Source organism: Cibotium barometz, chromosome 20, assembly GCF_041138505.1.
Source record: "Cibotium barometz isolate CiBa-2024 chromosome 20, ASM4113850v1, whole genome shotgun sequence".
Lineage (NCBI taxonomy): Eukaryota > Viridiplantae > Streptophyta > Polypodiopsida > Cyatheales > Cibotiaceae > Cibotium > Cibotium barometz.
In genome coordinates, this window is record NC_141065.1 from 14,417,972 (window position 1) to 14,430,837 (window position 12,866).

Here is a 12,866-nt window from a genome sequence, read left to right on the forward strand (position 1 = left end):
AGGTGACATCAGGACTAGAGCCTTCGTTTGTGAAGTCAACGGAGCAGCGAACGTGGGTCTAAGGCCCGAAGGGCTAAGGAGAGTGCGGGGCGCGACAAGCCCTCCTTTACCTCGCAAACAGAATTAGGGGATAAAGCGCTGAGTCGTGCTCTGGCCAAGACGGAAGGACCCTGGAAGTCGTGCATTCTGGCAACATCTTCGAAGGGTTGACTGGCCAATTCCCTATCTGGGTGTTCTGACTGGCACAAACTCTGCCTGACACTGCTCAAGTGTGCGGCGTCGATCTGTCTGCCGATTTAGGCCCCTTCCCTTTTGCGACACTAGCAGCACCCTATGCTTACACAGTTCCCGAAGCGAAAGGTAGGCAGGTACTACGAGCCCTCTGTCCCACACATCTATCCGAAAGTGTGGTTCACCGAATTCACCGAATACTCCTCTCTCTCGGCAAAGGTCGTGTGTGTGCAGTTACGCTTCAGATGTTTGCTATACCCATATCGAATCCCAGTTTCCCTCATCCCCGGTGCACTCGCTTTGGATCTTCAACACACAAGGAGAGACGCGGTAGGGAGAAAGCCCTAGCTGCCCAACACGTCCGGCTGATCGTTCCGCTGGCATCTCGCATTCACGATACTCCCCATTCAACTGCCACTTAAGGGTGTAGTTGGAGATACGCCAAGAGTTGGCTATTCCCGGTTATCTCCTTTTACGACATGATGTTGCCGTCATCATATCCTATACGTCGATTAGTAATACCCGCTCCTAGTGGGTTTTTGCACTACCCAACTCCAAGGAGGACTTCATTCGGTGACTTCACGGTCGCCCTCCAAACGATCAGAATGAGGTAAAGCTTAGAGATACGTTTTATACTCGATTAATTTTTCCGTGCCCCTAGTTGGGTAGGCGTCGGTCCTTCTTGGCCGGATCCCCCCAACGGAACCGTACGTGCAAGTCTCCCCGCATACGGCTTGCGCCATTCTTACGGGGCGGCCCGGCATTCATTCGCTGGTGAAATGTATCTTGTTTGGTAGCTTATGTGTGTACGATTGCTGCCCCTTTGTTTCATAACTCCCTTCCAGGGTCCCCCCGTTAAAGAGGATACTTTCCCCCAGAGGAAGGAGGAAAGCAAATTATCCTCCCTGTAGGCAGCGCCATCTGTTGTACCGTAAACCCGCCAAGGCCTGGCCTCGGGCCCGGCACGTAGGTCTAGCCGCGGTAAGGCCAGCTCCTCATTCTCACTCCTTTCTCCAACTTGAACAGAAGAAATCGGCCTCTCCATTCTCGTCAAATGACCCGACCTTCCCGGCTCGACGCTTGCCTAGTTACGCTTCCGTAGCTTCGTCGATTCTCGTCCCGGGTTGCTTTTCTTGTACGCTTTCCGTTTAGCTAGCAGGCCTATCACACCTCGCGCCTACGTCTTTGCCAGACAGTATTTGCCAGTAGTGCCATCCCACCCGACCTGAGGATTTGGTCTATCCCTTGCGGTTAGCCTACCCATCCCAACATGAAACAAGTGTAGGTTGAAACGGAACCCCGGGCCGGTTACACGTTCCACTGTGCCGAAATGCGGACGGTACAGGTCGTGATAGTCACCCCGGAGGCATGCGCGTGCGCTCTTGACGGGCACTCTAGGACCCGCCAACGCGTTCTTGTTTTCGAGAAACCCCGGTGGTTGGCTCGTGAGATAACCAAAGGAAGTAGAGGACTAAGGTTCTCCCTATCATTTATGCTGACCTCTAATATAGATAACGCGGCCACCTTCACGACCTTCTCCCTTACTTCCCTTAGGCGATTTGCCCCACTTGAGTTGCTCAACAAACCGACTCGGTGCTTACGACGCGGAAGTTGCCTTCACGCGCCACCCGTGTCAGGGAACAAGCGGAGCATCGCTAACGGCGTGGGATATGCCAACTCGGCGCCAACAGCTTCATGCCGCATTGGAGTAATCCAATATGCGGTTCCACACATTCTACCGCTTCTCCATTCGTTTCCAATACTGATCGTGAAACACCATGAGCAGCAAGGTGTTAGGGTCCAGGATTCGAAGTGAAATTCTTGATTTGCCTGTTAGACGCCGTATTGAACCATTCTTGCTTGTTCCTCCCACCAGCCCACGACCGGACTCGAACCGGTTAGTTTCCTGGTATATAGGAATACTCTATCCTTTGAGCTACGTGAGCCAAAATAGCCGCTGCTGTTTCTATTACTAAAAAACAAAATTGCTGATCGTCGTGTAACCCCGAGAAATCTGCATTCCAAATTGGGAAAAGGGAATGTTCCTAGGGCCCAATAGGCGAACAAGTGCAGTGCTTCGTGGCATCATGTCACGTGTAACTCCGTAAAGAGTGGCTCAAGCAGTAAGCTACCAAAGGGCCGCTGTAACGATCCTAACGCTTCTTTTTGGGCTCTACTGATTTCGCGGGTTGGGTTGGAAAACCCGCCATCTCCGGGTTCGATTAGCCTTTTACTCCATACATGTGGGTTCGGTCCGTTCCACCTTCTTATCAACCTGCTCATGACACCCGATCTCGGGTCTTTTTAAAAGAACTTCCCATGGTTTACATTTTGCTTTCACTATGCCTACTCGGAATCAATTAGGCTTTCTATTGCAAAAAACGCCGCTACACTGTGACCCCGATGGCGCCAATTGCTTGTGGTATACAGAGAACTTTTCGAGATTGCCCAACCCGACGAGGTACTTTGTTCTTGGACGTGGGGAAACCCAACAAAGTGGCTGGTTCACCCCAAAGCTACTTCTATGGCGAGTAAGGTGAACTCTCCACCAAATGGCACGTTGCTTTTCCATGAAACAGGCCCTAGGGGCCCATTCCCATCCAACCATGGACACACCGATAGATTCATTCCCCGATAGGAGGCCATAGCATCGGATTCCCAATCGGCCCCGAATACACGAGGACGGAAGAACGTGGGGGGGCCACGGAGGGGATAGATTCAGTCCTCGCCTCGATCCAACTCTTGCGGACGCACGAAACGAACTCGGCCGCCCAACCAACCTGCAAAGAATTTCGAGAGCAAAGCCAAGCCACGCACGTTCCCATAGTAGATCCAGGGAAGGAAAGCCAGGAGGAACGGACCCACTTCGAGAAAGGTGAAGGCAAGCAAAAAGGTGGTAGGGCCAGAGAGCCGCCTAACCCATTGCTTGCGAAAAAACATATAAGACACGGTTGGCTGGGAAAATCGATTTCAGGAGAACATGTAGCGCTGGGTAGTGAACCAACTAAGGTTGCTCCTCTAGTTGAAGTATTGGGCTTCTCCGCACCCTCCCGTTGCCCTTGTTGGGTTGCACCCTCAGGACCCTCCTCCAAGTATATTTCTTTCGCTCTACTTCATCTAATCTTAACTTTACGCCGAGGACTCTTTCCGCCATGGAATGAGACCAGCGGAATCTCTATCCCAACCAGGTTTTGAGATGTCGCACATAGGAGATTAAGGCATAGCTCGTCGCCATCGCCGAGGGACGTTTGGCGAGGTGTGTCCGATGAATATATGTATATCCATATATCGCTGGTTGGCCAATCGTACCCAAACAATAATATTCCGGAGGGGAATGCACCTGAAATGGAATATTTTAGGCCGGCTTCCATGGAAAATTCAGAGTCTCACTTCAAGGCTGCGATCACATGAAAACATGAACTTTAAGGCTCGATAGCTAAGTACATGGCAATTGAATCGTAGGCCAAGACCATGAAAAGCATACTGCGAGTGGAAGATGAAGTTAATACAATAGATTCAAAAGCATTCAACCTCTCCCGTTTGAAATAATCCAAGCACGTAGCAATAGTACTAGCCGTACTTAATAGTGGCAATATTTCACGAAAATATGTCGAATTGTCTTTCATACCATTATTATATAGTAGATTAGCAAACATTATAAGTGCGCCAGCGACGACCGGTACGATGGTTATTAGAAACCGATGGGGTAGGTCTTCCCTCTCTGGTCAGAACCACACATGCAAGTTTCCCCGCGTGTGGCTCGTTCGTGATGACTTCTAGAGATTTACGGGAACTACCGGGCCTGAACCATGGGATGCGTGTCCCACATAAGCGAACCTTTCGAATCGAACACTGGTTTATGTGTTCAGAGCACGTGGCTTATGTCATATCCTAGTTGCCTGAATTCAAGTTCTATTTACTATGTCTAGACGCATCCGAGTCCGCTTCAAAATTATCAACCATTGCACTTCTTCCTTCATTCAGCAAGGGTTTCACCCACGCCCTTCACTCTACGAAAGAAGGCCGAAGGTCCGTATTTTGAACCAAAGATTCCCCGGTTGGACGATTATTTGTTCGATGAATCGCCGACCTGACCTTTCGAGTTGGGGGCCCGGTGCTAACTCGTATCATGAGTGACGAAACATGAAAAGACCACTCATACGATCACGCTTTCGTGCTTCCGGTGAATAAGTGCGAGCAGTAACGCCACGAAGGTTGTGCGAGGGCCGGAGGCCGGGCCCGCTAGGGACCGAAAAAGGGTCGTAAGGCCATTTCTCCTCCGCACACCCGATTTCATGCCGAAAACCGAGGAAACTGAGGCCTTATTCCCAAGCACGTGGCGCTTATCTCGTTTAGCCCCCCCTAATTGGAGCGAGGAACGCAAGTACCAAAAGCTTTGCGCCGGCAAGGGGCCTAGACTTCCCATTCGTCATTTAAGCCGTATGCAAGGAAACTTGCACGTGCAGTTCCATCCAAGGTGGTACCAAACGTTATGTACTGTACGGATCAGTACGTACTGTACGTTGTTTGGTACGGAAAAAAATTTGAGGTACGTAAAAATACATACCATTGGTAAAAATACATACGGAAGGTTGAGGTCGTACGACCTCCAGAGTCCAAACGCAAGACGCAGGCACGCCGTACAGAAGGCACAGAAGTTTAGAACAAAACACAACAAAACAGCGAAACGTTTATTGCACGTGAAACCCCACAAAAACCAAAAAAAAAAAAATTTAAAAACGTAGGGATCCATCCGTACGTAGGGATCCCCGTATGGTATGGATGTACGGTACGGATTGGATCTGTACGTACGTTTTGATCCTACCTTGGTTCCATCGGGGGGAAAGCTCTTCCGAGCTTACCTATCCGAATAACCAAGATCGGATAAAGCTGGTTTTCCGCGAAATCTATGTAAGTAGAGCGTATAATGTTCATGGCTTGAGGTAGAGCACTCAATGGGCTAGGGTAGCCCAAAGCTTGACCGAACCCAAGGAAACTCCGAATACGGGCCATGAGTTTGTACCATAGTTGCCAGGCGTTTCAAAAACGGCAGGTATGAAACAGGTTTCATACGTTTTGAAACGTTTCATAAAAGGTAAGAAACAGGTACAAAAAGGTTTCATACAAAACAGAAAAAACATGTATATTTTTTACTTGAAATATACAAAAGAAAAAACTGTTGACATAACTTATAAGAGACCACATTGAATTCATTTCAATAAAAACAAAATACATGTAAGATATGATGATATCACAAATCACGTGGGTGATCACTGATGACTAAACAAAAATCAAAAGCATCACCACGTGGGTGATGAGTCATGACTCAAAATCCAAGATCAAAACAAATAACATGTCCAGGAGGACGGGGGCCGAGTTTTGAGCTGACCAGATCAGTCCGTCAGGGGTGTCCTCTCGCCCCTTTCCTTTTTCTCTTCTTTGCGGAGGCTATGAGTATGTATTTGACGGCAGAAGAGGTTGGTTTGAGAGGACTGCAGCTCCCAGTCCGGGGGAAGGACCTGCTTGATGCTGAGTTTGCAGACGACACGGGCTTATTTTTGCATGGCCATGAGGCCAATCTTATTCGGGCTGAGCAGTCGCTCCAGGTTTTTAGTGCAGCTTCGGGAGCATTGATCAATTGGCGCAAGACAGTGGCCTTTTGGATCAGTAGTGCTCCCACTCCGGCATGGAGCCCGGACCCCGGTTTTAGATGGATTCCTCCAGGCACAGCAGTGCGGTATTTGGGATGCCAGATTGGCCTAGATTTGTCACCTGAGCAGCAGATTGCCCCGCTTCTTCTGAGCATTCGGAAGAAGCTATTGTATTGGAGTACAGCTCGACTATCCTTGGCTGGGAGGGTGGTGGTGGCAAATCAGGTGCTATTAGCGACCATGTGGTACATTACGTCTTGCTGGATTTTCTCGAGCTCTTGCATCAGCCAGGTACAGAGGCTGATCAGGAACTTTCTGTGGTCTGGGAGGGACGGTCAGCCAGCTCGGGCAAAGGTTGCATGGGCAGTTATTACTCTTCCGCTGGCTCAGGGCGGTTTGGGTATTATAGATCCAGTCGATCAGAGTAGAGCCTTATTGGGGAAGCTTATTGTTCGGGGGTTGCTTCCAGGCGCTGAGCCTTGGAAAGAGCTCCTCTTGCAGCGACTGCAGGCTCGAGCGCCCCCAGCAGGGGGTACTTGGGCACCAGAGATTCGCTGGATCTTCATAGAGATGAGGAGGACAGGCCTCAGTAGAGGATGGGAGGACAGATTTGCTTTGAGTATCCTGAGAGCTTGGGAGCTGCTGAGACCGGGGCTCTCTCAACGGCCTCCTTCTTGTGTTGAGGAGCGGGCCAGGCAGCCGCTCATCTGGAGCCCAGCGGTTCGCACGGAGCAGGGTCATATGCTGGGTTCTCGGCCTCGTCTAGCCTGGGGACCTTTAGCGGCAGGCCCAGCTCGTAGTTTTGGAGACTGGCAGGCTTTCTGCAGTCTACCAGAGGAGATCCAGGTGGAGAGGCTGAGTCACTTCAGAGGGGGGTTGATTATGAGGGATGATATACAGGAGGCACTCACAGAGGAGTGGTTCACGCCTCTAGAGCCAGTGGCCCCACGGTGGATGGGAGCCTTTACACAGTTGGAGATCCTGATTGCTGTCAGAGCTAGCACTGAGGATGGCAGATGCCTCTACTATGAGATTCAGGATGAGGGCAGACTCCAGAGAGTGGAGGTGGAGTCGCCTTTGGTTGCAGAGTGCACCTTTCAGAGGATTCGGGTAGTGGCTGCCGCTTCTCGGAAGTGGCATATTGACCCCGACCCTGCTGATGTGCTCCCGGATTGGCGCATATGGGCATATGCAACGCGCCCCTTGGCCCGGCTACAGTGGGACCCCGGGGAGTACGAGTGGCATGATCCTTATGCATCCCTTGAGGCCACAGAGATCACCTTTTTCCAGTATACTGTTCGGCTGGGACGGCATATTTTGACGGCGAGGAGGACGGTCTCTCCAGCGGCAGCGGGGCATTGGCGTCTACAGGGACTCTCACAGGAGTTCCTGGAGGATTTTTGGGCTCGGCTCTGGGCTAGTCGGCAGGCCCGCAGGATCTCGTCTTTTCAGTGGTGGCTGGTCGCCCACAGGGGCTCAGCAGTTGGCACTTGGCTTGTGTACAGCGGTCTTCCGGCGGCCTGCGTCCGATGCGGCCACCCTATGGAGACACAGAGACATTGCCTTTGGGACTGCCCTCAGGCACAGCAGATTTGGCTGCGTATTCTGGCCCCCCTCTCTCCAGAGGGTATGTTTACGTGGGGTGCCACTGCTTGGTCGACTTCGTCAGGGCCTGCTATGGGCTATGAGATGGAGCAGGGCAGTCAGGCCATCAGATTTATTAGGGGCCAGCCTCGCCTGGTTCCGGCACCGGATTTCTCGTCCGCCAACTGGACACAGGAGAGGGATTTACGATGGGAGCTCCTCAGCAGCCTCACCATCTGGTTCACCTGGAGGGCCCGGTGCTTTACGGCCTTTGAGGGGAGATTGGAGCCACCAGCAGAGACTGTACGGGGGATTTGGCAGGAGTTGATCCACACCCTGCGAGGACAGTACGACCGCATTCGGGGAGACTCGGATGAGGCGATCTTACGGCGCCAGGCCTTTCACACCACTTGGCGCTGTGGCCCTTTCTACACCTTACACACGGGATCCCCCCGTTGGCACTACAGGCCACCTGTTTGGCTCTTCCCCCCCCCATTGTATGATTTAGCCGCTCAGTTCTTTATACTGATGCTTGTATTTTGCAGCACCTAGGGAGAGTCTCCCGGGCTGCCATGATGTATTCGCTGCTCTATCTTTCTTAGGAGCAGGAGCGATCTTTTGTAGCCCTACGGGCGTTTTTATATAACTAATGAAAGGATCTTTTCTCGGGAAAAAAAAATAACATGTCCAAAGTTCAAACTAAATAACATGTCCAAATAAAATGATACTGGCAGCAGCTGCTAGCTACTATCTGCATCCTCATCTGCATCTTCTGCCTCTGTAGCCTCACTCTCAAGGTCACTGCCAGTAGCCGAGTCCTCAAAGGCCTCATCCTCTAGAGGTGCAGGTGCACCACTAGTACTAGCCTCTCGAGAAGATCGTGTAGTGCGAGCCGGAGCCATGATCTCCTCATAGAGCATAGAATAGATGTCTCTCTCCTCCTGAGGAATGTCGGGAATCTCCTTGCACTTCATGATATCAATCTTATCTGGATTCACTTGGCGAGGCTCAATGGGATGACGCTTTTGTTCTAGCAATCGGAGATTGCAATGACAAAAGACAAGCCTCTCCCATTGTGCTGAGGAGAGTCTATTTCTCTTTTTCGTGTGAAAAAGAGCCCATGTACTCCAGTTTCTCTCACAAGGTCCTGAACTGCAATCCTGGGAGAGAACTCTCAATGCAATCCGTCTCTACATTATACAAAAAAGAATGTTAAGTTAGAGTCAAAAAGAGAGTAGCATTTGAATGTAGATTTTGAGAGAGTAGGACTCACGAGACAAAGATACAAGATTCAAGAATCAAGAAACCTTACCAAGTTGGGTGTCCCAATACCGTATTTCTCCCACCAAGACACTGGCTCCAACTGTGTCTCCCTGAGCAATGCAGTAGCTCGCCCAAACATATGGCTACCGTTGCGGTAAATGAGAAGCTCATCGTCGAGCTTTCTCATCAGCTGTATATCACCTCCCACTTCCACCAACTTGGTAATGTACTCGATCCATCCTGACTCTAGCTCCTCATTGAGGTATTGCTCCTCATTCCTCCAAAGGGGATGCAAAATGTGAGCAACAGCATGGATTGGCCTATGAAACCAATCCCAACGCCGATTCCAGATCTCCTTAATATCTTGAACTCTACATGTAACATGTGACATACATAAGAGATCAAGATTTATAAAATAACTCAAAGACTAAAGTTAAAGCCCAAGGGTGAGCACCTGTCACGCGACAAGGTAGTGAAATCATTGAGAGCTTCACCAATTCTGTCCATGAACTCATAAAGCAGCCCAATGGTACTTCCCTCCATGTCTGTGAGCCGAAGGACACTATACATGGGCTGAAGTGCCTTCACAAGTCCCTCTGCATCCTGCCACCAAGTATCTCTCATGACCATACGAGAGAATGCTATAGACTTGAGCTCATCCTTGTCCTCCCATGCTGTCCATTCACGAAACACAACAGTGCGTAATAAGCCATGTCGCACTCTCACTAGTCTCTCCACCACAATAAACATATATGCAAACCGAGTTTTGGAGGGCTTTAGAAGCTCAAGATCACTATTGGCCCTGTACATGCTCAAAACCTTTGGCCTCTTTGTGACAAAGTTCACCATGGTAGATGCAGCTGAAAATACATGGCTCACCCAATCAAGCTTCCCCACATCCTCAATCATCAAGTCAAGGCTGTGTGCTGCACAAGGTGTCCACACAATCTTGGGGAACTCCTCCTCTAACATCCTGCCCATGGATACACAATTGGACCCATTGTCCGTGATCACCTGCACAATGTTATTAGGCCCAATTTCATTGATTGCCTGGCGCATGTGGGACATAATGAACTCCCCTGTAACCACTATCCCTGGCACCGATGCATCTATGGCACGAATGAACATTGTGCCTTTGCAGGAGGACACAAGAATGTTGTACACATTTCTCTTCCGCGCATCTATCCATCCATCACAAAGCAAAGTACAACCATACTTTGCCCAAGTGGCCTTGAGAGGCTCCATCTCCATCTCCACAGCCAGTTGCTCCTTGCGAAGCTCAGTAGTGCGCAATGTCTCGTAGGAGGGGCCATCCCACTCACACCCAATGCCGGAGATAGCTCTCATTGCCTTCTTCCATCGAGGAGTCCTGACAATGTGGAAGGATAATCCACATTGAATAAACAACTTCATCAACTCCCTCGTTGCCTCTTTCATGGCAGCCTTTTGCATCCATGCCTGTACATGTCCTTTCTTGAACACTCGAAGACTAGTTCTTTTGGCTCGAGGTGCCGAGCTAGAACCACCTGCAACCTCACCACTGGTATCTTCCTCTCTGATACTGCGAGTCCTCTTGGAGACACTTTGACGTGCTTCAGGCTCTCCCAGATTGGGGATATCCTCAAGAGGGATACCTAGCTGCATGGCCTTCCAAGCCTTGAGGCTATCATAGATTTCTTGTGGCACATGCTTACATGGCCCAATGCCGAAACCCTTTGTTTGTGACAAATGTGCCTTCAACCTGGTGACACTACCATGGTGCTTATCAGCACAAAAGTTGCATTTCCACTTTCCGGAGCCTGAGCCACCATATCTAGACTCGAAGGTGACATTGTTCCAAAGAGAATCACCTGTTCGAGGCATCCTACAAGGCGGGGATAAATGCAGATTGTTGGCCCTGCAAGTGCGACACATAACATAAACTAATCTCAATAGAGCAAGGGTGGACCGTGGAAGATATGCCATAAATATTGATGGAAGAGAAAAAAGTGTGCTGCTTTGTGAGTTGTGCAGAGAAAACCAACTTAAAGCAAAACATGACATTACCCCTTTGGAAGACCTCCACAAGGCCCAAGGACACCAAGGAGCAGGGAGCCGACACAAGCGATGGAAGGAATCGAAGGATGGCACACAAATCGGCAAACTCACAGGCGGCCGCCACTGGGAAGCGTGAATGAACTGTGCCGTATGATTCACGAAAGGAAACGTTTTTTAAGGTTTTTAAAAACTGCATGATGTATGAAACGTGTTTCATACTGTACGAAACGTTTCGTACGTTTTGAAACTGTATGAAACACGTTTCTATGCAACACTGGTTTGTACAGACAGACTTAGGGTGCTAAGATCCAAAGTCGAGAGGAAAACAACCCAGATCGTACGCTAAGGTCCTTAAGCAATCACTTAGTGGAAAAGGAAGTTATCGAGCGATAACAACCAGGGGGTGGGCTTGGAAGCAACCATCCCTCAAAGAAAGTGTAATAGCTCACTAGTCTAGCTTCATGGCACTGAAAATGTCTCGGGGCTAAAGTGACTCACGGAAGCGACAAGACCTTGAAAGAAGCTTTTTCAAGTGTCAGTAGCGCAACGTTCTTTCAATCGAGGAAGATTGTTGGTGACAACACCCAGAGGTACCAAAAGTGAGAATGCTGACATCAGTAACAAGAAATCATGTGAAAAACATGATCACGAGCCAATTCCAGGGTTTCTGCGTTCACTCAATCTATGCAGAGTGAATTGGTCCCTGAGGAACCCCGAAAGGGCAACGTCCGATGGGTATACGAAAGCGACGAAGTTGCTTTGACTACTAAACCATGCGTGTTTGTTAAACTCGTGAATTGGATGATTGGGCAGGGGGCGTAAAAGTCACCCCCGGGTTTCAACTCCCGAGAAAAAACTTCGTGGAATTGGAAGAGCGATTCAAAATTTGAAGTGCAAAACCAGCCGTACCCCAAACTGACACGGGTGAACAAGTAGGGTATACTAAGGCGCTTGAGAGAACCATGTTAAAGGAACTCGGCAAAAATGGCCCCGTAATTTCGAGAGAAGGGGTGCTCTCCTATCGAAGGATTGGGAAAGCGGCACGTACAAGGGTAGCGACTGTTTATTAAAAACAAAGGACTCCGCTAACTGGTAACACGATGTATAGAGTTTGACACCTGCCCGGTGCTGGAAGGTAAAAAGGAGAAGTGTTATAAGCTTTGAATGAAAGCCCCGGTAAAAGGCGGCAGTAACTCTAATTGTCCTAAGGTAGCGAAATTACCCGACAAAGGGGTGGTTTGACAGAGATGTTCGACAACACAATCGAGCAATATGCCAGGACATCCGTCTGGGTTTCAGTATCCAACACTCATACAAAACGGGATGAAATCAAAAAAATCCGTCGAAAGCGCCTTTGCGCTTTCAACCAACCTACGGCCTATCCACGGCTGAATGGAAAATGTGGTGCGCGGACCATCAGCACGATAGCAAGTTGGAAATACATCGTCTTTCGAGCCCCACAGCTGACCATTTTCGTAGCCTCCCACTGTGCGCCCGCGAACGTAGTTCCAAGACCCAAACTTGATCCTCAACGACCACACGCCAAACATCCTTCAAGATGATGATATAGTCTGAAATTATAGGCGACTATAAGGCGATAGGCGAGGATGGCGTGGAAATGAATAACATCCATTGCCGTTTGATTAACACAATTGTGTCGCATAAGTAGCGACCTGCATGAATGGTGTACACAGTAGGTTATGCCAACCTTCTAAGTAATTATTAGGTTTTAGGCCACATTACATGCGGGAACACTTTAAAGATCTAAGTGCGCTTGTCCCCAAAGACTTAGATATGACACAAAGGACGATCCGTAGGATTGGGGAATGAAAAAGCATGCACTCGCTCCAGATTGGAAAAACATCCAGACTGGATAGCAGAGGTCCAATCCCCAGAGACTTTACGTGGAGCACCCAGGCTTACCGCTATGGCTCATTTTTTCGGAACCAAGGAGGAGGCCTGGGTAAAGAGAGTCCAAGCTAAACAAAAGGTTTAGCGAGACTTACAGGTAATGACTGCCCCGCTGTCTCCAACATGGACTCAATGAAATTGAATTCTCCGTGAAGATGTTGAGTACTAACGGCTAGACGGTAAGACCCC

At 49.6% G+C, this 12,866-nt stretch overlaps 2 protein-coding genes and 1 pseudogene across 4 annotated transcripts in view; 1 reads left to right on the plus strand and 2 right to left on the minus strand.

Annotated features, from left to right (window-relative positions):
* Window positions 1-12,866, minus strand: part of LOC147627555 (uncharacterized) — a 150,768-nt gene that overhangs the window by 77,246 nt on the left and 60,656 nt on the right. The gene's annotated exons all lie outside the window — the stretch shown is intronic.
* On the plus strand, window positions 334-840 carry LOC147627557 (uncharacterized; annotated as a pseudogene).
* LOC147627558 (uncharacterized) lies at window positions 8,621-10,901 on the minus strand. Its single transcript, XM_086814471.1, has 2 exons — window positions 9,184-10,901; window positions 8,621-9,100 (listed from the first exon to the last, which is right to left on the minus strand). Exons 1-2 carry the CDS (start codon window positions 10,770-10,772, stop codon window positions 8,758-8,760), a joined length of 1,932 nt encoding a protein of 643 aa, XP_086670597.1. The 5' UTR covers window positions 10,773-10,901; the 3' UTR covers window positions 8,621-8,757.